Source organism: Pygocentrus nattereri, chromosome 20 (genome assembly GCF_015220715.1).
Source record: "Pygocentrus nattereri isolate fPygNat1 chromosome 20, fPygNat1.pri, whole genome shotgun sequence".
Lineage (NCBI taxonomy): Eukaryota > Metazoa > Chordata > Actinopteri > Characiformes > Serrasalmidae > Pygocentrus > Pygocentrus nattereri.
The window spans coordinates 10161642-10186907 of NC_051230.1; the positions used below are offsets into that span (position 1 = coordinate 10161642).

A 25266-nucleotide genomic window follows, 5' to 3' on the forward strand; every position below is an offset into this window, starting at 1 on the left:
CCTAATAGCCCTTCTGTCTCTGGAAATTAAATTGAAGTTTAAAAATAGTCAAATAAAAGTATTTTTCTGTAACAGGTGTCAGATTATCTAGTGCACTGTTGGCTCTCTGTGGTTGAAATGCTGTGATGCAGTGCTGAGCTGCTAGTGAGCAATGAGGGGTAAAAGAGGAGGAGTCAGAACTCCCTGCTGTGAAAACAGTTCACTCCTCACCACAAAGACGGCCCTGCCAAGATAAAACAGGCAGCTACAGCTAACTTCATATCAAAAGATTGTGTACACTACAAAAGCAGTATTCAAACACAAGAATGCACATACATTAATGATATATAATAACACATTTATAGTATATATATATGTGTATATATGCATTTATATGTTGATTTGCTTGCTCACCTACAAAGACGGAAATCCAGTTTACTTCTGGTTATTTAAATCAGACACAATGTTGATAGAAATGCATTCTGTCAACATTATTGAAGAAAAAATCATTGTGCCAAAACTGAGGGATCTTCAAAACAGATTAAAAGTGCATTTTTTGGCTACGGTAAAAGGGCTTATACAACTCTCTGACGTGTAGTGGGGGTCCCATTTATTAACTTCATTTCTGCATATTGAAGACATCTGTGAATCTGTAGCATCCAGCATATCAGTGTCATGTTTGTTGAAGGTGTTTAGCAGTCTGCATGTTTCTAGCATTATTAATGTTAGAGCTTCTGAAGTGCTACATGTTGAGGCTGTAATTTCAACTGTCCAGTCTGTTGTATTAGAATGGTTCTATATTATCACGAACTCTTGAACACCCGCTTGAAGTGTTGTGCATTTGTTGCCTTTTTGGTACACAGGAGATGGTTATGAAGCCAATTTTATGGCTTCCTATCAGTAGCCACTTTCAGTACGCCATACCTGTTTCCTCTTTAAGCCACACCCACCTCTAGTTCGCATCCAATTATAAAAGCAACTAATTTTGACTGGTTATCAAATAGCAGTGTCTAAATATCTTTACAGGCACGTGGGAGCCATCACAAGGGAAGCCATCACCGTGGCAATGCCCACCACAACTATGGCCATGCCCCACCTCACTCACAGCCCCTGCAGAGCTCGGGCAGTGCCCACAACATCCGGGACTGGGGCTCCAGAAGGAGTGGCTCAAGGGAGGAGTATTGCACCCCAGACTGTACAACCTGTGTGCGGCCACCCTGCCGCAGCCAGCGCTCGCTGGACCTGGAGACATCGCCCCGTGATGGGGGCAAACACCGCAAAAAGCTGGAGCGAATGTACAGCGAGGACCGGGTGTGTTCGGAGGAGCGAGGTGAGAGAATGGAGACAGAGAGAGATGAGATAGGAGAGAGACTCTGGCCTGGTTCTTTGTCTGTATGTGATTGGTTTGCTCAGTTGACCTAAATTAGTCTATGTTCAAATTTGTTCTTTTGTAGCAACTGTTGCAAGTTTAGGAATCTTTACAGAACATTGGCTAAAAACCCATTCATGAGAAATTTATCAGTCATGTTATCTTTATATAGAACAACATATGTGTGTTCTATACCAATAAAATACAACCCCTTTTGTTGTTGCAATAACTATTTATTTTTAGAAAATTAATGTTTTATTAGAATTATCTTGTGTATTTGAAGATACAGACTAACCCAAATTGGTGAAAACCACAAACATGCTGCATGCTGTGCCAAACACTCCACTCCGCTATGAAAATGCATAATTCTACGTTGCCACCTCTTCTGTAGGTGCGCATGCCCTGCGCTACCCTACTCATAACTTTGTTTGATGAGAAGAATTCCCATAGTGCGTAAACCTCACATATGGATGCAAAGAAAATATCAATAATAGACATGAGGTGATCAAGGGGGATGATTAAAAAAATTATAATTTTTGCCCTTGCATCCCCCCTTCTAATCAAGACTTGCATGTAACATACATGCTCATTTGCTGAAGGAAATGTGAAGTTTAAGGCAACTTTGAATTTCAAGTGCAACCCACTCAAACACTCAAAGACATGAGTGAATCATGACAGGTTGCTGCTCTAGCAATTTGTGTGCCAGGTAGATAACCTGACTACAGCTTAGCTGTTTTTTTGCCATCTTGTGGATCACTCCACTATCATTGCAAAGTAAGCTAGGTTAGTTTACATTTACTTCAGTTTAGAGAGATTGTGGTTTCCTAAAATAATTGGCAATCAGCGTGCACAGTGTTAATTCCACAAAGCTAACGTTAGCTGAAAGAATATGTCTTTTGTGGTTGATGGGGTGGCCTATTGTGATACACACATACACACCTTCTAAGCCACTACTACTTCTGGAGCTGTCATTGGGTGGAAGACAGGTCCATCACAGGGCAGACATACACATTCACACCCAGGGGCAATTTAGCATGTCCAAATAGCATGCCTGCACATCTTTGTACTGTGGGAAGAAACCCAGACACAGGGAGAACATGCAAACTCCACACAGAGAGGACACTGGTCGCCTGACTGGGGAATCGAACCCAGGCCCTGCTTGCTGTGAGGCAACAGCACTACTCACCGCACCACCGTGCCGCCTGCCTATTGTGACATGACATCAAAAAGCATCTCAGAATACAGCACTTCCCGAAATGTACAGTTTTTTGGGACTCTGATTTCTACTCTACAATCTGTTATGTTTACATAGTTTTAGCATCCCTGCTCTGCACTTAAAAAAGATGATTCTTCAGGAACTTAGTAAAGAAAAGTCTTCTCTGAGTGCAAGTGCAGAGGGGCAGTCTGGGCCTTCAGTTCTGCTATGGGATACAGGTTTTTTTGAGTGCAGTTTTTTTTTTTTTGCATTTCTGAAAAGTGGTATGTATCTCCCTCTGCCTCCATATACTTCCTAACTCCATCCTACATTCTGAGTCCATCCTTTTTGTCTTTCAGAAGAGCAGGCCAACAATTGGTTCCCCAAGGAGAACATGTTCAGCTTCCAGACGGCAACCACCACAATGCAAGCGTGAGTACATCACATTTATAACACTGAACACTGCTGTCCAGCCATCTTTCACTTCAGCCCTGCAGGACAAGTACTGGCTCAGGAAGCCAGCATCAGTCTCAGAGCTGTGGGAGAACAGACTCTCTATCTCTTTGTTTTTCTCTCTCTCTCTCTCTCTGTCTCTCTCTCTCTCTCTCTCTCTCTCATGCTCGCTTACAGTAGGGTTGGGTTATTTTCAGCCCTCTCAGGCTTTCTCTAGTCCTGACTGCTTAATTATCACCTGCCCATTAGATGACTTAATGACAGACCCCACAAACTGAGCCCCCTGCTAAGCCACTGTCTTCTCTCTTCGTATCTCCATCCATCTGGCTTCTCTTTCCCTGTCTCCTGACATAATCATTTGTTTCTTTGTTCTTCTGAACCGTTGAAGATGTACTAGATGCTGTCTTTTTTCAGCACATTGTCAGTTTATGTAAAAATGTCGGTGTAAGTTTGTACATCAGCAGTGAAAGGTTGGACACACCTGATCTGAAGACTTATTCTTAAATGCTAATTTACATGAAATGCATAGTTCATGTTAGAACTATAAATACTAGAGTTGATTCCTATGTATGAATTTATTTCCAAAAATGAATGGATTTTCTTAAAATACCCCTCTAAGAAGAGTGTGCAAAGCTGACATCAAGACAGGGCTCCCAAGTGACACAGCGTTGACCCTGTTGTCAGGATATCATGAATTTGATGCCCTGGCAATGCCATGCAGAACAGCCATTGATCATTTCTTCAGTACTGCATTAACTAAAATCTAGACAAAACTAACAAGGCCTATGACATGCTATAGTCTAATATTTCACATCTTGATCATCATGTGGCAAATGATCCCTTTTCTGCAATTAAAACCCTACAGAGATAATGGAATAATAAACACAGCTTGCTATTCTCTCTTTTTTCAAAGTTTCTTGGCTCAGCCACCTTTAATAATGTTTCTTAAAATGCCATGCAATCTACATTGTTACTGAAGAAAACAGCCGTCAGTCTGATGTTAACTGATGGTATTCATGCAATGGGAGCTGACAAGTGGGCTAGCTGATGTTGATGCCACAGACAGTGAACTAAAATATCCCATTATTTTTGGATGTTTTTTATACAGGTCCGCTCATGTAAGGTACTTAATTTTCTTTTTGAGTGTTTTGTTTGTGTTCTGTCCTAATACATTCTGCTCTAAGCACCTGGTTCCAACTTCTGAGTTTAATGAATCTATTACAGCTGCCAGTCAGCATTACAGCTAATGTTTTGAATAAAACTGGCCCATCAACAGTCACAAATATAAAAGGCATGAATAAAAGAGTCATTGTTGTATGTGTGTGGATGGTTTGGGTGGTAAATAAATAAGTCTTATTAAAAAAATAAATAAATAAATAAACAGCCAGTCAGGGGCCTTTAATTATGCCTTTGGCCACAGCTAAATTTTGGGGCTACAGTGACTAGGATTCTAAAATAACAGGTTAATTTGAGCTGTTCAACGCTTTTTTGATTGATGCATAATGCTGTATGTGTTATTTCATAATTCTGATGTCATCACTGTTATTGTAAGACAAATCATTGTGGCCTGCATGCCACAACTGGCCCTTGAGAATGTTTGATTTAGCCCATCAAATACACACAATATAATTTTTTTTACTATAACTTTTAAATTCTTATTTTCCTTTTAAAATTGAATTAAAAATAGCAACAAAAATATAGCATAATGTTAAAAATGTTTTGTCTGTTTGGAACTCGGTCCATTACAAACATTGCACTGTGGCCTCCCAAGACAAGTTTGGGCACCCTTTTTGTAAACCATTGTGAAAATGAGGAAAAAACTCTTTTATGAGCAGATGTGACCAAACGTTTGATGAGTACTGCATAATGTGTGGCTCATTTTCATCAGTCATAGATTTTAATGAAGAATGATGGAAGATTTCATCCAAGAAGTACTGTGCCCTTGACTGGTCTAATGTCAGAGAGTGGGCGACGTACCCTCTAATCTCTTCAGCAATCATCTTGTCTTGTCTTAAGAATTGTGATGGCTTGTCACACCTGACTTCTGCTTTTCTCTCTTTCTTTCTCATCCCTCTTTTCTGAACCTTCGGCTGCACAGAATATCGTGAGTAACTGTTTCTCCTTCACTCAGTATCTGGAAGAGTGAGCTTTACCCCTCGTCCCCTCGTCCCCTCTGTGCTGCTGTCCTGCATTTGTCCTGCTGTCCGCTCCCCTCCCTCCTCCAACACAGCACAGAGTGTTTGAAGTTATAGTGGAACTTTATCTGCTCATCCACACTTGTCCTCTACTCACTCTCAAATGAATGGCACTAATACGACAGGAGATAAATAGTGTAAATAGGTAAAAAGATTACTAAAAGATTAGTAAAAAGATTAAGACAGCTCATTTATCATATTCCATCATATTGTTCAGTGATACATTTTACACTGCAATGTGTTACATCACCCATACAGATTGTTTGCATGGTTTTGTTTTGTTTGTGAAGGTCTCGCTTGAGATCCATGTTAGAGTTCAAATGCTGATCTAGGCTTAGTTTGTCTTGGTCAGAACTCAGTCAGCACTAGCTTTTCATATGGCATGTGCAAAATATTTCCATTTTGTTATAGCAGCTGCGACTCTAACATGGCTAGTGTTTGTCTTGAGCAGATTGCAGGACTGTTTCGAAGAAAAATATGCAAATTGTGAAAAACATTGAAAATAAGATTCAAAATTAATAGGGTAGGCAAAGAGCCACCAACTTTATTATGAATAAATGTTAGAAAATTTCTGTATTTGTATAAAATATGTAAAACAACTCAGGAAATTTTGCAACAGAAGAAGATGCGCCTCCTTTTTTCCCTCTGCAAAAGCTGTGAATTCGTTGGCTAGCGCTGTCCTCACGTCACAACCACAGTGGTTGAAAACTTTTCATCTCAGAGGCAGGCAGATGTGCACGGCTCGGGGTCATTCTCACTTACTGCCTGCCACACTAGCCACTGTGCCGACCATTTTAATTTGCCTACTTCCCCTTCTCTCATTAAAAATGAGTAGGGGATGCTTGCTGTGTGAAAAGCCCTTTTCACTGATTGTAAACTGCATTTTTAATAAGAATAGGCATTTAGTATTGTTCTTATGCTGTTTTAGGTTTTTTTTTATTTGCTATAATGCTGAATTAGCACAATAGCTAGTTAGTAAGTAATCTTGTTGCAGCTGGCAGTTTTGCATAGTAACATAGATTGCTTAGCAGCTGCTTAGCTAAGACTAACTTTGGTTGGCGCAGCATAACATCGACATAACCATGCCATAAACATATTTTATATATTTTATATTTTATGCCATAAACATTTATCCAGTAATATAAAGGTGTCATGCTACTATTATTGGTAATTATAATGATGCATACATGTGACAGCTTATTTTATATGGTCATTTTAGCTGAGCGCTCTAGTTAGCCATCATGATGTCAGACATTATGGCATCTGTTATGGTGGTTTCAAGTAATCTGTTATATTACTAGACATAATCTGTCATAACAACTCGTGACAGCACATGACATTCATGACAGGTTGTCAATGTCATTTAGGGTTCGAGTAAATGTTACCTTTCAAGTAAATCCTACGTATGATCTTCTAAGATTGTCTGAGATATGGACAGTTGGTTTATGTGTGTGATTTTTAATATATAAGAAGATGAAATATTGATTGATTGATTCTTTACTGCCGCATGACGTTCGTAATTGTATCCAGTGCTTCAAGATGTAAGTCAACTCTGTAGTAGCACAATACACAAACATACAATGTTGCACAACTACAATAAACAGTATACAACATTTAGTATAAGAGATTCATAGAAAATTACACAGTAATTTCATCTGTGCTTTAATACAAAGGCTTGTGTTGCAATTTAGCGTGATGACCTGAGAAACGCAGAAAAATCACTCTCATATTGGCACTTGCAGTGCTCAGCCTGTCACCAACTTGGCACTTAATGGAGTGCAGAATGCACAAGTTGTGGATAGAATCTTTGGTCTAAAGTCTCTCTTTTGTCTTTATATCCTCTATTTCTCTCTCTCTCTCTCTCTCTCTCTCTCTCTCTCTCTCTCTCTCTCGTTCCCCTTCCTCTATCACCTTCTCTCTGTCTCTCACTCTCTCTCTATATGTCCCCACTCCTCTTCTTCAGTCTCTTTCTCACCTCTCACACATGCTCTCTCTCTTATTCTCTCACTTTGGGCTGTCATTAACTGTATCTGTTGAGGACACAGATCTGGTTCTGACATTCACTATCAATGATGATGGCGATATCTTCTGTCACCCTGTCAAAGCCAATCTTTCAGTGTATTAGATATGATAGACAGCACACTCACACACACTTACACATACTCACACATGCACACACACACACACACACACACACACACACACACACACACACACACACACACACACACACAGTTAGTGCACTTTGAAATGAACCTCCCTGCTGGTGTGTTTTTGTGAGTATTGCTACTCCTGACCTGGTGTCGTACATGTGTGAGCACACGCGTGTGTGTGTGTGTGTGTGTGTAAATATACAGTACTGTGCAAAAGTCACAGACCACCCTTCATTTGTTTAATTTACATTAGGACACCTCCTTTATTTTTAAGGTGATATTTCTGAGGAGGTTAGATAATCCACTAGTATAAGGAATGAGAAATTCAAAAGAAAATAAGTTAAAAAAAACAAGCGTTTCTTAAACTGGAGTTCAAAAAATTGGCAAAAGACGTAGAATTGGAGCTACTAACAACCAAGAGCTGGTAGACCAACTGTCCCCATCAGATAAACAGCACTTTGAGAGAGAGGAGAAAATCAAGCTCCACTTTTGCTTCAAATCTCAAAAAATCCACAGGTTAGACTGGAGTTTTCTGGACAATTTACTGGTCACTCCAGAGTCCAGACCTCTACATCACTGAATATGTTTTGGATTACTTGAATCTTAAGAAGCAGGAAATGCAACCAACTTCTAAGACTGAGCTTTAAAGGTGTGGAAAAATTTCCCTGCAGATTTCTTAGAAAAACTGAAAGCAAGATTTCTGAAAAGAACAGAAGGTGGAATAAGTGAAAATAGTGGAGGTTAAATACTGAAAGAATGGTGTTTTGTTTATTCCTGAGGCTTTTGTGATATTTTTGAGTATAAATAAGTTTTTCTGCATTTTTCTCTTATACTGAAATTTAAGAAGTTGTACTTCTTACTGACCAACAGCCATTTTGACAATCACTTAAATGAGTAAAGGATGGTCTCTGACTCGTGCACAGTACTGTATGTTGGTTTGTGGTTGATTTGGCAGTTTTCACAGCTCTAACACAACGTGGCCCTTTGATTTTTCCCTGACTAACCCTACACTGCTCCCCGTGCACACACACGCACTCTCTCACACACACACACACACACACGACCGTGTGCATTAACAGTGTGACCGATCCCGGCAGGGCTTTCCGCGGCATCGCAGAGAGAAAGCGGAGGAAAAGAGAGCAGGAGGCCACCGCTCTGATGGAGAGGTACTGTCCACTGCGTGTGCTGTGCTGTGTCCTAGTGCCGTGACCCCCCACCCTATCTCTCCCCACCAACACACAGACACACTTGTGTACATAATATCTATTTGGGGACACCTTTCTTTCTTTTGAAATATGAATTTTCTTACCATTACTTTTCAGTTCAGTGAGAAAAAAAGACCTACATAGCTTAGTAACCACTCAGAGCAGTGCATTGTTAGACACACTGACTAAAACCACCAATGAATGAATGTTTGTTAGCTATAATTGCCAAGCAATTTGATCGCAATCAAAGATTATTGTCAATAATATAGAAATCTATTGAGGATATGTTCAAATATTTATTTTTATCAAAATTGTACGTTGGCTTTAAAGAGCCAATCAGATTTTAGAACTACTTTACATCTGTTTGCTACAACTTTAGGGATGTTTTGCTACATTCAGCTTTGTGTTCATCAGATTATCTCCCTTGGAAAAGAGAACAGATTCTTTTGGCACAAACAGCTGAACAGTTTGAGTGCTGATGAGTGCTGACATCACAAAAGGGGATAAAATGTGTGAAGTATGGCTTTAATCCCACCAACAGACTGACATTATACTTGGCAATGGCCACATGAACATACTATGGCTTAAAAAAGCCTATGGCTAAATGTAAAGCATACCAAAATGGCTGTTGACTATCATAGTGATTATTTTCAGTAATGTTATTGCAACCTTTCTCAAGCCATGCTGTGATGGACTTTTGCATGTTAGTATGTTATTTTACAAACTGAATTCAAATTTAAGAAGTAACCCATTAGTGTCTATGGCAGCATAATCTGGACTTTATTCAAAAACAAGTAGCAAATTACTAATCGAATCTTATATGTGCATTTGCATTACCCTTGTGAGTGTGCATAATTTGCAATGTAATTCCACTTAAAGCTGCAATGTAAGCTTATTTTTTGTTGAAAAAAAATATTGAGAAAAAAGTCAAGAACAAAACACGCTAAAATATGGCGTCTGTGTGCTGCTGCGAGTCGTCTGATAAAGCCTGAAATAGTCAGGAACGTTGAGTCAGCATTTAGGGGAACAAGTCATGCATCTTTACACATTACTTTTGCATGAACAGGCTAGTTAAGGTCCGGCTTGTTTGTTTCCTGTAGATGACATGTTAACTTATTTTCACTCAGAAAATGAACAGAACATGTGATTTGACCACGCATGTTCAAAATTTTGCCTACAGCTCTATTTGTAAGGACAGCATTTGTTACTATATTTGTAAGTAAGACTTTCTACATCTTGGTCAGAAAGTAATTTGGTCCTCACAATGGGCTTAAAACATGCACACAATAAACACTCTCCCCTGTCCTCATTTTCTTTCCTCTACCTTTTTCCCTCTTTTGTATCACCGTGTCAGTGACATGATGCTGTTTTCAGACCATAGTGTCCTTAACATCCCTTCAGCTTCTCACACTACCCCCTCACATGCTTTTCCCACTGCATCTCTCACTGTGTGTGTCTGACGGGCTGGGAAATGCCACATTACCTCAAAAAAAGATTCAGAAGAACAACGGTTCTTGCAGTGTGCCACAACCTACAGCCACAGAAATAGAACAGGAGCCTTCTTCTGCCAACCCAACTTGATTGCAGCTATTTTAATAGGAATTCAGTCGTCGTGTTATTCTGTTGTACCGTTTGGCTCTTAAGCCAAGCTCTGTGCTACTGAATGAATTCACTCCAGCTGGCTTGATTAGTGCCACTTCACTTCTCTAAAAGTGGCTCTTTGTTTCTTCCGACAAGGCAGGAGGGAGCAGAAGACCTTATTCAGCTAATGTTTGACATTCTGTATTCTGTGTGCGAACAAATGAAATTTGTTCAGCCAGGCAATTTTGCAGATATACAAGAGAAGTCTAATTGACTGAGTCATTGAGAGGAATGAGGGAGTGATTGTTTCGGGGAAATGAGACCTATCGTCTTGTGAACAGGGACTTGTGTATTTATTATTATCAGCCTGCTGTGCTTACTGTGCTGTTCTACAGCTTGTTTTACGGTCATCATTGCGTTTCTTTGGACTGACGATGTGGTACAATTATGATGGATTGTAACCCATATTGTGACCCTTATTGCTGGAGATTAATGATGATATACATCTCTGATTGAAGAAATGAAACTTCTTATCAGTATTGTACTTGTTTGGTATAGTGTAATGATTAAGAGCCAAATCCAGATAGACTGGTTTGACTCTCACTTGTGTGTAGTGGTCTGTATTCATTACACAAAAACGCTGGCGATCTCCCCGGGACTACAGTACCGTTAAAAGATATTTGATCCTGATTTCTTCTATTTATGCATGTTTATGACATTTAATTGTTTTAAGCAAATGTTTTACATGGCAGTTTTTAAATGATTATTTATTGAAGAAAAATGTTATCCAACACTGGTGTGAAATAGGAAGTGCTTCCTTAGTTACTTAATCAAAGAACTAACCATGCTTAACCTTCCACAATAAAAACATCAGCAGTCGAACATAATGATGATATTAGGATGGTATGGTGATGCTTTTCTATTCACGGTCTGAACAACTTTACCAGACTTTCCTGCTCTCTATCAAAAAATCCTGGAGGTCCAGTTATCAGTCCATGATCTGAAACTGAAGCACAATTGTGTTGTGCACTTAGACAATGATCCAAAGCACAATAGCGATTCTAGCTCTGAATGGCTCAGAAGAAACAAAATTTAGGTTTAGGAGTGGCCTAGTCGAGGTCCTGACTTGAACCCCCTTTATATGCTGTGGCAGGACCTTAAATGGGCAATTCATGGTGGAAATACTTTGTGTGGCTGAATTAAAGCAATAAGCAATAAAGCAAATAAGGGGCAAAAATTCTTTACAGCAATACAAAGGACTGATCTTCAGTTATTGGCAGCATTTGGTTGGAGATGTTGCAGCAAAAAGTCTCAGACCTGTTTTGGGTGTAATAACTTCTTCACATCGGTGATATAGGTCACTGAAAAACTGTTTTGTGTTTCCTTATGTTTTCCTTGTCTTATATTACATTTTGTAGGATAATCTAAAACCATAAAAGCATATGTTAAAAAAATTAGAAATTAAATATTGATATTCAAAACTGAGGAAGTTGGGGACCAATAATTTTTCATAACATAGTATTCCACAAATTATCATGGTTTTTGTTCTGAACGTTTATTTAAAGGGCTGGAAAACTGGTTAAGACTGTCTGACAGCATGTCTGATCCCCCTTAAGCACAATAACAAAGTCTAACAGAGCTATATATGCAAACATTTCAAACAAAGAAGGATGTATTTTCACAGCATAATGTTCTTGTTCAGTAGTTTGACTAGAATTATGTTAAATCATGTGCAGTCAAACTGAACAGCCCAGCACAGATCACATGCTAGCTGTATGTTTTCTTACCTGGATATTCAGATGCCATTTGCTTATAGAAATGGAGATATTTGAATAATAAGTATGGTTAGAATGCTCATCGCTACAGGCTGCAGTTAGTTGCTCCTGTTGTGTTTTAAACGTTGGTACTGAGGGATGCAGCTAAAGAAGCCAGGCTCATATGGCTGCACTGCAGTATGCTCTGAGCTCCTCTCTCGTACACCTGCTGGACCTAAAGCCCTCTCAGCAGAGTGCCTGCAGCAGTGCTGGAAGCTTCTCTTAGTCTGTAGTGCTCCATATGAACCCGCATACATATTCATGCATACCGATTACAGATGCACCCCTTCAGATTGAGTGAGCACACGCAATTGACATCCCTCAGTCCATGGCTATCAGCCTGTTACACCACTGAAGCAGTCCACTAAAACATTATTCAGCTTTTATATGGTGATCCCTTAAAATAGCAATATGTGTAATTTTTTGTTAAAACTGAAAGAAGTTGCATTACTCATTATGGATTCGTATGGGAAAAAATTATTCCAAATGAATATGAAAACAGCCAAAAAAGGTATTAAATATATTTCCCAAATGTGTTTTTCAGATACATATCTCAAATAAACAAGATACCAAGTCTCTAGTGCTTTTTCACAGTGCATCAGTACCTACAACATTTGCTTTTGCCATATTAAAGGATCATTTGCTAATAATTAAGATGAGCTTACTGGAAAAGTACTGGAAAAAGTATTCCACTGAAGTGCATTAGACTTTTTGAATGGCATGTTTCTTTGTATATTATTTTCCCACACATTTTAAAATAAATGAATTTTAAAATATGTTGTTAATATGGCAATATATTCAGAAATGGCATTTTGGCATGGATTGCTATGCATTTGAAATATATTTCAAATATATGAAAATTATGTACAAAAAGTTTTTTTATATGGGCAAGAATAGATCAGTAAAATATGGTGTGTGTGCACTGCTGTGATTCACCCTGGAAATCCTGAAATAAGGAAATCCTGAAATAATCATTTAAAAGTCAGAGATACTGGGGCGGATTTGGCAGGAGTTTTTTGGGCCACATCATACATCTATATGTATTAACATCACACACACTGGCTCAAAAAGACTGTCCAGCTTGATGTTTAGGTCTCAAATGTGAAGACTTGCCCATCATGTGAAAGACTATTCGAAGAGACTGAGGTCTCTTCAAATACTTTTTCAGTGGACTTGCAAAAGTCACATTCATCCACTTGTGGGGTCCAAAGCACAACTTGCGTTACAAAATGATCTTCTGCAGGCACACACACATAACCAAGGACATGGAGGCATGAATAAACACACACTTTACGCCACTGTCTGGACTGTTTAATCAGCAGTCAGCCTACAGGCACTGAAACAATAGCTGCTTGTGTGTGTGTGTGTGTGTGTATGCACATGTAAGCAGATCAATAGTCCAGTCAAATAAATCAAAACTCAATACAAAGACTCTTTCAATCATTGTACCAGTCAACTAGACATCTTTATTCTCCTGGTCAGTAGCCCAGAACTACTTACAGTTTCATACACAATCAGATTTCCACCCTTAGAGCTTTAGGGGGCACCGATCTTTCCAGTAATGTCATTTAACTAAAATGATCCACATGACGTAGTATTTCAGTAATAGTGATCACTTTTAAGAGCACTTATAATGTAATTACATTTACAATTAGTCATTCAACAGACAATTTAAAGACATTTTAGACAGAAGAAGAGATCTTTTAATTCAAACTTCAATTTGATGAAAAGTTTGTGTATGTCTTTGTCTATTTGGCCATGTTTTTGTCATTTCTTTTTAAAACAAACTAAAGAAAGTCTCTCCATGGAGATGTGAATTTAATGACGTAGTGAGTAATTAGTAGCATCCATGTGGTTAATTAGTCAAATGTGTGGCAAAACAACAATAATGGAATATTCCATTGTTTTTAAAGGAGCCGCACTGCACAATTCTGCCACTGCCAGTGACAATGGGCCTCAGACTGCAGGGTAATCATGCTGATTTCAGGACGAACACGGTATTGTACAACCCCAATTCCAATGAAGTTGGGACGTTGTGTAAAACATAAATAAAAACAGAATATGATGATTTGCAAATCCTTTTCAACCTATATTCAATTGAATACACTACAAAGAAAAATTTTTAATGTCAAATGGATAAACTTTGTTTTTTGCAAATATTCATTCATTTTGAATTTTATGTCTGCAACATGTTCCAATGAAGTTGGGACAGGGGCAACAAAAGACTGGAAAACTTGAGGAATGCTCAAAAAAACACCTGTTTGGAACATTCCACAAGTGAATAGGTTAATTAGAAACAGGTGAGTGTCATGATTGGGTATAAAGTGAGCATCCCTGAAAGGGAGCATCCACTTTGTGAACAACTGCGATGGATTGATGCCTCCAGCGCTCACTGGAGCAGTTTGCAGCTGAGTGTGAAGTGGTTGGTATGTGGATCAGTTTAAGTATCTCTGGGTCTTGTTCATGAGTGATGGGAAGAGGGATCATGAGATCGGCCGCAGGCTGGGACTGCTGCAGGCTGCAGCAGTAATGCGGTCACTGTACCGCACTGTAGTGGTGAAGACGGAGCTGAGCCATAAAGCAAAGCTTTCTGTTTACCCGTCGGTCTACATCCCGACCCTCACCCATGGTCATGAGCTATGGGTAATGACCAAAAGAATGAGATTGCAAATACAAGCGGCAGAAATTCGCTTTCTTCGCAGCGTGGTGGGCTACACTCTATTTGATAAGGTGAGGAGTTCAGCCATCCAGGAGGAGCTCAGAGTAGAGCCGCTACTCCTCCGCATTGAGAGGAGCCAGCTGAGGTGGTTCAGGCATCTGATTCGGATGCCCCCTGGACACCTCCCGGTAGGGGTGTACCAGGCATGGCGTACTGGGATAAGGCCCCGGGGTCATCGTAGGACCCGCTGGAGGGATTACATCTCCAAGTTGGCCTGGGAGCTGCTTGGGGTTCCCGGGAATGAGCTGGAGGAAGTTGCGGGGGACAGGGTCATCTGGGATTCTCTGCTCTCCCAACTGCTACTGCGACCCTATCTGGTTTAAGCGGTTAATGATGATGATGATGATACTGCTAAAGCTTTCCTCAGTTAATCATCAATTTGGTTGGTAATGCTGACACCATGCCGCCATGTTTATGTGGCTTCATGTCGTTATCATTGTTGTGCGTTTTCTCCAGTACAAAAATGTTAATGCAGCATAAGAGTTACCTGCAGTTCTGGACTGAGCTCTACAACGCTACTAAGTTTCAACTGATTTGCTAGCAGTTTTGTCACCAAAGCCAGTGATCTTAGGTAGAGCTTCAGTGTATCACTGATTTGAAGAGAGGCAGAGAACTAACGATGTGTCCAAAGCCTAGAAAAAAATACTGACACCATCACACAGGATTAAATGGCTGCAGCCCTCCAGAGTGAGAAAAAGGTGTTATTATTCTGAAATGCTGGCCAGAAGGTGTTAATTGTGGTGTCTGTCGTCTTCAGAAATCACAGCAAAAGCTCCATTGTTAAGGTTCCTCAAAAGACTTGCTTAGGTAAGTTTGAAGAGGCTAAAGGTGGAGTGATTTAGTACTTATTCATTATGCTTGATTTACATGGCTACATAGAACAGTGCTTCTCAACCCTATCCTTTGTCGCCTGCTACACTGTTAGAAATAAAGGTACTGTGCTGGTACATTTTTCGTTCAGCATACAAATGTAAAGGTTATATACCAATTTGAAATTTTTCATAGAAGTGTACTTCCAAGCCAAGAACCTATAAGAAACATTTATTTTTTTAAGAATGTATTGTGCTACTGAAGGTTCTCAAACCTTATTCCTATGAAAATATTCCCTTATTTTTATATGTTCAGTTGTATCTGGCAGTGGGCAGTTTTGCAGTTCATCCAGTATACTTTTCAAAACTCTTTATAAGGTTTAAATTTTGTCCTTTATATTTGTATATACCTTTATATTGATATACCAGAATTATGCTTAACATAGAAACAGTGCAAAACCTGCTAAAGCTATGCTAAAATGTTTAGCTAAATGTCTGAGTCTGTAATGTTTTTGAGCCATGTTTCAGTGAAAAGAAACATTGAGCAGGCCCTCATTCACCCTCTGCTGTATAATTAGCTGCAGTATAAGCCCAGTTTGTTGTCAAGGAACATGAGAGTTCTATTTTACTATTTTGCATATAAAACTACAAATCTCTTCAGTTCTTAAATATAGATCTTATTAAAAGTAAAAGAACAGTTAGCCACTGTTAGCCTACCAAAATAGGTTACATATGGATATATACATCTAAAATGGTCTTACACACAAACTCAGAAATATATATCTGTGATTTAAACCAAAATCATTAGAACTGTGGTTGGTATGGCATAGTGGGTAACTTATCTGCCTTCCACGCTGCAGGCCAATACCAATAAGCATCCTTGGGCAAGACTCTTAACAGTACCTTCACCTACCTGTGTAAAAACGATCAAATTGTAAGTCGCCCTGGATAAGAGTGTCTGCGAAATGCTGTAAATGTAAACTATAATGATACCGTATGATTTTTTTGGCCACACCACCTACTTCTTCTTCTTTCGGCTGTTCCCTTTAGGGGTCGCCACAGCGGATCATCTGCCTCCATCTTGCCCTATCCATTGCCTCCTCTACTTTTACCAACCATCTCCATGTCCACCTTCACTACATCCATAAACCTTCTCTGAGGTCTACCTCTTCTCCTTCTACCCGGCAGCTCCATCTCCAACATTCTTTGACCAATATATCCACTATTCCTCCTCAACACATGTCCAAACCATCTCACCCTGGCCTCTCTGGCTTTATCTCCAAACTGCTCCACCTTCACTGTCCCTCTGATCTGCTCATTTCTAATCTTGTCCATCCTTGTCGCTCCCAACGAAAATCTCAGCATCTTCATCTCCGCCACCTCCAGCTCAGCCTCCTATCTTTTAGACAGAGCCACAGTCTCCAAACCATACATCATAGCAGGACGCACTACTGTCTTGTAAACCTTCCCTTTCACTCTTGCTGCTATCCTTCTGTCACATCAGCCCTGACATCCGTCTCCACCCACTCCATCCTGCCTGCACCCTCTTCTTCACCTCTTTTCTACAATGTCCATTGCTCTGGATGGTTGACCCAAGATATTTGAAGTCATCCACCTTTACGACCTCTACTCCTTGCATCTTCACCTTTCCACCTGCCTCCCTCTCATTCACACACATGTATTCCACATGTATGCCACACCACCTACTAATAATTTTAATTGTTATTTCAGGGTATTTAGAATGCTAAAGGTCCTGAGTGGCCTGATTTTTCTGGAGATTAAATAGCTACAGGATATCAGCTGGTTCAAACAGAATGCTGAGTACAACCAGATATTACTAAGCACTTATTTGGCTGCAGCGTTTCATTATATTTCATCCCTTTTGTGCCAGAGAAAATACATTATAGCTTTCACAGAGATGTTTGAGATCATGTCTAAGTGTGTGGCTCTGTGTAGGTGTGTGCCTGTGCTTGTCAGAATATGTTTGATGTTTTTACTTTAGGCTGTCGCCAAGTTTTGAAGGTTCTCTCGGAATTAGTGCAGAGTAGGACACACACACACACACACACACACACACACACATGCAGTGATCTTGACATCAGTCAGAAAAGTGATTGTGTTGTAAGTGTTAGTGAGGCTTTTTTCTTTTTGAGACTGTAGGTGTCTAACCATGAATAAGTCAGATGTACAAACACATATATACACAGACGCTGAGTCATCTCTCTATTTTAAACACCCTCACTCCTTTTCACCGTCACGAATGGGGATCACTGTCAGTTCATCAGAGCGTTTAATTAGAAATGGATCCTTCTGTAAAGTCATGCCACTCCTGAGTGCCTTTTCTGTTCATGAAAGCTTTTAAAGATCTACACTTTGTTGTTTTGTTTTTTTATCTACGCTTGTCGTACCGACCCTGACAGTGTCATAGAAACACATGGCTGACAGTGGCTCAAAGAGCAGTAGTTCCGCCTCATCAGAGCCCTGCCTTGCTTTATGTATCTCTCTTCATTGTGTGGAAGCCTAAGAGGACACTAGAATGTCAATATCACTTGACTTAAGAATGTCCTTGCTGGTTGAAGTATTGAGATACTGCTGCAATGGCCCAGCTCCATAAAATTTAACCTGTGCTCTGCAACATTGCACAGTAACTACAGTACAGTATAACTCTCTTTGCCATATACTTTTGTAGCAACAGTATAACATAGTAAGCCTTTAAACTGACTTATTATCCAGTTATTATTATTATTTAGTCTCATTATTTAGTGATTATTATAATTTTTTGGTGGCTGCTATGAAATCAATACATAAATTATGTATTTATGAGAGAGTTATGTGGTTCTTGCAATTTGAGGGAATTCTCACACTAACCATGAAAAACACAAAAGTGAACCTAATAATATGCAAAATATGCAAATATGCAGTCATATGCAAAAGTATGGATGCTCCTGGTGAATTTACATTTTGTTGATTTTTTTTAGGTGAACACAGGTGTACATAATTTGCTGAATTTAACATATTGGGAAAATGAAAGCATAAAATATGGTTTTATATTGTATGTTTTTCTAATATGTTAAGCTTAACCAGTAATTATATGTGCACTAAAACTGGCAGAAAAATGCTGTATTTAAGTATGTTCCATATAGAGGATGTGTTAACTTTTTTACCTTGAAGATCAACAAAGCATGTAACTTGACAAGGTGTTTTCAAACGTCTGAATAAAACCTTACACTCACGAAAAAATGCTATACTGAAAAGGTGCCTTGATAGGCTGAAAGTGGTGATAAGAGATGGGTAAATTGTTGCCATGATGGCATGCACATGGTCAGCATCAATACTTAGGCCTGATTGGTATTAAGAGGCGCAAAAAACATTTTTCATGCCATTACACCACCTCCCTTGTTGAACTGTTGCCATGGCAGACTAGGAGACTCTAGTTTACCATTTGCAGCCTCAGATTCTTGTTGTTGGAGGTGTAGAACCCAATGTAGTCATCTGCTGTTGTAGCCCATCCGCCTCAATGTTAGATTTGTTGTACATGCAGAGACTGTTGTAAATAATGGTTATTCAGGTTTCTTGTTGTCAGCTCAAACAGGTCTAGTCTAGCCGTCTCCACTGATCTGTCTAATCAAGAAGGCCTCTCCACCTAAATAACTGCCACTGATGTTTTTATTTGTTTAAAATCATGAGAAAATCAGCATTTTCTAAAATACTCATGGTCACCATGATCACCTAGATCACATATCTGTATTCTAATGTTTGATGACATTGATCTAGAACCATGTCTGCATGAGTTCATGCATTACATTGCTGCTGTAATTGACTGATTGCATAATTAAGCAAGTGTGCAAGTGTAATCAATGGTATAAGACAAATACAACAGACAGTTAAAAAATGCTAGGGTATTTAAGGAGTTGATCTCAGAATACTAATATTCTGAATGTAATGGTTGCCACAGTTTCACAAAATCAAGATAATTTCTCCTTAAACCATCTAGCTAGATTGACTGTTGGATCTGACATACCAGTTACTGCTTATAGCTGGTTCTTGGTTTTTCGTTGGTCTGTGCTGCTCTATTGGTCCTGTAGCTGATTGAAGCTAGGACAGTCCGGCTCCTCTTCATACTGTAGTCACTGTCTAGTAAGACATGATGTGTAACCATGGTGACACGATGCTAAGTGTGCAGCTATAGAGTATGGGGGTGTGGAAAGTAGCATAAGAGATATACAGAACGTGGAGTAGGGGGCAGGTATGAGAGAAAGATGCAGCATGACTTGCTGTGATTGAGATCAGGGCTTTCTGAGAAGAGGTATGTTTTTGTGCCCAGCTTTGGTATAAGGAAGCCTGCTTAGCAGGGCTCATAAAGTAAAGATGTGTGGTGAAAATAATGAGTTTGGACAGGGCCGTTCATCACAGCTCCACTGCAGCAATCGATGACCGTAACTATAGTGTTAGGTGGGTTTCGGGTAAGCTGCTACTGTAGCAGGTGATCCAACGCTCAAAGAAACTGCAGGTGAAGCAGAGAAGAGCTTTGTTAAGCTGGAATTGACTGCCTGCAATACAGTGACCGTTTAGTCACACTGTTATTTGTTGAAATGGACAAAATGTACGAAAACATTCTGATTTCAACGCTGTTACTATGTTTTTTTAGCGGTCACACACTTTTGTCCATTTTTATATAGAACAGTGTCATACAGTGTCAGAAACCACAAAAGCAAGTTGTGAGATTAAACCTAAACTAATGCCTAAACTAGCATTTCATGTTTTTTGTTTTGTTATGTAGCATTCTGCAGCACAGCATTGCATTCCTCAATTTTGTATTCTTTTTGTTTTCATTGATCAGTGTTCTCTCATTCTAGTATTCAGCAAATACGTCATAAATCCTTTGGGAATATCCAGAATACAGATATCAGTGTTGTAGAGGGTAATAATACAGACATGATATTTGCCTTCCTAGCAGTAATGCTAGCTATCAAACTTCCTTCTGCATTCAAAAAAAAGAAAAAAAAGAAAAAGCATTTTAGACAGCCTGCCCCAAAAAATCCATCCTCAAAGTGGCTGTAGTTTTTCCCCCACCTTCAAAGTACAACAGATATAGTGATGGTTATGTTTCTCACTTTTGGCTAGATTGCTTTATGCTTATTGACTTGACACAGATTGAGGCAAGTGTGTGATGATGTAGGAAAGTGCAAGCTTCTATTACTTGTTAGCTAAGCTCTGAAGACAGTGCTTAGTGGTTTGCATGGTTATGGAGGAATTAACTTCCAGGCTCCTGTAGATGGCATTGCATGAGCATGATCCGGCAATAAATACCTGCGGAGTGTGTGACAGGGTTCATAGATTGAGAAAAGGTGGTATAGTGTAGTGATTGTCTCATTCGATGTGTGGAAAATGGGTTGCAAAGCAAATGTTAATGATTGGCAAAAAGGAGTGATTGCATTTGGGTGTGCCAAAGGCCATAGTGTGAAGGAAGTAGCTGAATTTGCAGGTGTATCAAAGCATATGGTCATACGGGTCTAGAAGCAATTCTTGCCTGGAAGCAAAGGGCCTTGGTACCCCTCTAGCTGATGCTTGGCACTGATCATGGTAACCTTAGGCTCATATGTGGATGCTCCATAGCGTCCTGTTTTACTGGCAATGCTTTTCATCAAATTTAAGTTTGAAGAAATGTTACTATTGTGTATAGTCTTGCTTTGTGTAAAGACTAATATTGTTTTATTTTTTGTCATTTTTTAAATTTCTTGACATTCATTATGTAACTGATGCCATTCAGAAAAGACAGTGACCACGGGTTCAAAACACGTGTGATATCTTGTGTAACTTCAAACACTCTTCCTTATCTGTTATGAAGCTTGGCTGTATCAGATCTGAATGACTGGTAATGTTGTCTCTTTCTGACTTTTCACCTCTCTCCCTAATCCTCTCTCGTCCGCTCAACCCTCCTTGCCTTTAGAAACTTCCGGAAGCATCTGAGGATGGTGGGCAGCAGGAGGATGAAGGCCCAGAGTGAGTAGTTTCTTACTTTTTACGTTAAGTGTGCGTACATGGTATTCCGCCCCATTTGTATTGTTCTCATCCTGATTACATGTTGCTCCAAATGAACTTGAATTATGAAAATAAATCATTGGATCTAATGAGTTTATTTTCAAGCATATTGCTGTCATAACAGAACCTTGTATCTCTGAAATTGGAGCTTCATAGAAGAACTAAACCAATTCTTTAATGTAAATGAATGTAGCAAGATTTTATTCCAAGTAATTTTCAAGCCATGCACCAGGAAATCACACAATATAAAGGCAGTGTCTCTCCTACCATTAAATACATGCTGCACAGCTTGAATGAGATACAGTCATTACAATGTAACTGACAGACTGGTATATGCTTCCTAATGTTTACATCTAGGCATTTGCAAATGCTCTTATCCAAAGGAATGTTTAATTTATTCATGTTACTGTGATTTATTCATGATGTGATTGTAGCATTAGGAGTCTTGCCTAAGGACTCTTATTGATGCAAGCCAGCCCCAGTTTTTATGTGGTATGTACTAATTTTATGGCCAAAATTCAAAGCCACCATCTATTTTCAAAATGTGATGTGGATCAGGTTGTCACTATAGCAGTGGTGGCAGAGGCAAGCTGGCCTGTGCCAGATGAGCAGCATCTTGCTCTAGTCAGCTACCGTCTAGTCACTGTAGGCTTCAGAATTTCTTGGCCCTCACAGAAATGCAAGCTTTTTCTCTAAGCTGTAATATTTGTTTAGGTGGTTTTAAAATACAGTGTTGTTTCCCAGCATTGAGGATAATAAAACATGCCAAACTCAAGTGTGGTGTTTCTGGTTGTTTGTAATCACAAACAATTGATTTACATAGAATACTTAGCATTCTTCAGTCCCTAATAATCAAAATAAAATATATAGGGACTTATTATAGACTTCTTATAGACAGCCCAAAGAGTATTTAGTGTTGGTTTCAAGAACTATTAACACGGTCTGTTCTCATATTATACAGTAATACTATCCATATGCATTTGTATAGAAATATATTCAAATTTTTCTTTTGCCCATTATGAACTGTAAAGCATTCAAATGAATTCTTTAATTATAAGTAAATTGACTTAGTACATCTATTTGTAATATATAAATCTATTTAGATGGCACTGGAAAGATAACACTGAAATGATAAAACACTTATGAGCTAAATAAAAATAATGGCACAGCTACAAACAAGAGAAAGCCTCTGCTATCACCCCACCTGGTTAAAAAAAAAAAAGAAAATCTAGGAAAAAGTGCTGAAAGGGTAATTCATGTTCTCAAACGTTGTAACAAGAAAGAAAAAATGAGTTATGAGGTTTTGATTTGACAGCAGCAATATACATTACACTCATGCTTTTCTTTTTATGACATTAGACTGAAGGTTTGAAGGTAAATTCCATGCAGCCATTTGAAGAGCTTGACAGTTTGATAGAAAAGCCTATCCGGGCACATCACTCCAGTAATCGCACTGACTAGAGCGGATACTGCCCGCTGAGTGATGTGTGTGAGGAGGAGCGTGTTTTTGCGCTGAAGGGCAGTGTGTGTGTGACGCTCTCCTCCTCCGCTCCGTTATTAGCATTCGCCGATCGCAAAACGAAGAGCTTCAGCCGCTCCTGGAGTGATCCCACCCCCATCAAGCCTGATCCACTGCACGACTCCAGAGATAGTGAGTCTACACACAAGCACATTAGCAAACACACAATCACACACACACATACACAATCACACATATGGATAAAAATACACATACATGGACAAAAACACAAACAAACACATGGACATAAATACATATACACAGGCCCTGTTTACACTTGACATCTAACATCTGAAGTAATTATACAATACTGTACAAAAGTCAGAGACCACCCTTCATTTATATTATGCCCAGACAAAACAGCCATTCAGTTTTTCATTTTTTAAGAACATGAAGAAACACAGCATATATTTAGTGGAAAATGACACAGAAGCTTCAGCAACTGAAATATATCAGATGTTTCAGTATTTATTGTGGCTTTGTCTTTATGACAGTTTCCATTCTTTTCAAGAGACTTGCTTACAGTTTTAAAGAAAACTGCAGGGATATTCTTTCACACCTCCAAAGTTCAGTCTTTGAACTTAGCTACATTTTCTGCTTCTCACTATAAGTAATCCCAAACACATTCAGTGGTGTTGAGACCTGGACTCTGGGGTGATCAGTTCATTGTTCTGAGAACATCAGCAGCTTATTGTTTGTTGTTGTTGTTGTATCTTATATCTAATCTCCTATATTTCTCCCAGAAATATCTCCTAAAGAATGAACTTGTACCTAGTGGTGGTTTTGACTTGAAATTAGATAAATGAAGAGTGGTCTCTGACTTGGCATAGTACTGGAAACACACACACACACACACACACACACACACACACACACACACACACACACACACACACACACACACACACACACACACAGGCAGTGGTGTCTGGCTCTGTGTGTATCTTCGCTGGTATGTGTGTATCTCTGTGTGTAATTGAGTGTTTGTATTTCTACAGCTCATATTTACACTCTCAAAACAGATGTGTTAAGAACAACACACAGTATCCTTAACTGGACACTTCTGTATATGTCGTTAAGGACATTTAACACATTTAACACATTTTCTGTTACATTTAGCATATTTAGCATGGTATTATGCAAAATGTGTTCAAACAGAAAGCGTGTTGTTAAATAACAGATCTTTTTTGATAATAGATATCTGTCTTTCTGTCTGTCTGTCTGTGCTTACCGCACTAACAGTCACCCAAGAGTCTGTCCTCCTGTCTTTCTAAAATGTTTTCTGTAGCAGGCTCGAACGGTTCCATTTTGTCTTTCTCTCTCTGTCTCAGGTGGGGACCTGCAGGCATCCTCTGGCACACTGGATGAAGTAGAGTATGATGATGTGGACTGGGAGGAAGAGAAAGAGCTTGAGCGATTAGCCTGTGAGGGCGATGACTTCATACCTCCAAAAATCATGGTGAATACAGCCAAATCTTGCAAAAAAGGATCTGTATGTTAAAGCATCTTAAATGTAGTCAGCGTATCTAATATTTCTATTATATATTACATATTATGAGGTTGTAGGAATTGCAAAAGATCATCCATCTTATTTATAGTAATTTTATTTATAGAAAGTGGTCTTATTAAGCGAATACAACTTAGAACAAGTAAACAAGGCCTAGAAGGTCTTATAATATTCTTATGGTGCCCTAATAATGATACATTTTACACATATTAGGATATATACACGCACAAACCTTTGGGCAGAAAGCAGGAAATGCCCTGGACAGGTCTGTAGATATATGGTCATATGCAAAAAGATGGGCACCTCTGGCAAAATTCTGGTTTGTTAATTTTCTCTACACAGACATAAATGTGTCTAGTGTAGAAACAATGACACATTAACATGGTTTATTTTTATCCAGTGAACAAAATAATGTACTACAATTAGCAGAAAGTGTATTTATTTATGTTTGTTCTTTGTAGAGAACAAATTTTTCACCTTGAAAATCATCAAAATGTGTTATTTGACTATACGTTTATATAAAACTCTACATTCTTCTACATTCAGGATGCTCTCACTTGCCAAGGTTTTTTTTATTTTTTATTGTGATATGAATGTATATTCTGTTTAGCCACTAGAAAAACATTTAGATATGGCTCCACTCTCTAACATACATCCTAATACTTGGACTTTGCTAGAAATTTAATAGGAAAGTAAGGAAAATGTTCAGCTTAAGAGTCACACAAA

The 25266-nt window shown here is 39.0% G+C and overlaps 1 protein-coding gene across 7 annotated transcripts in view; it reads left to right on the forward strand.

Annotated features, from left to right (window-relative positions):
* nsmfb (NMDA receptor synaptonuclear signaling and neuronal migration factor b) overlaps positions 1-25266 on the forward strand; it is a 67813-nt gene that overhangs the window by 24523 nt on the left and 18024 nt on the right. For 2 of the 7 annotated variants that reach the window (XM_017691258.2, XM_037531442.1), the window contains exons 4-10: positions 1006-1309; positions 2903-2975; positions 5095-5100; positions 8442-8510; positions 21423-21475; positions 23076-23165; positions 24365-24492. In XM_017691258.2, coding sequence (XP_017546747.1) covers positions 1006-1309; positions 2903-2975; positions 5095-5100; positions 8442-8510; positions 21423-21475; positions 23076-23165; positions 24365-24492 — 723 coding nt within the window. The remainder of the gene's footprint in view (positions 1-1005; positions 1310-2902; positions 2976-5094; positions 5101-8441; positions 8511-21422; positions 21476-23075; positions 23166-24364; positions 24493-25266) is intronic. The other 5 variants (XM_017691259.2, XM_037531444.1, XM_017691260.2 and 2 more) reach the window with 5 other exon arrangements.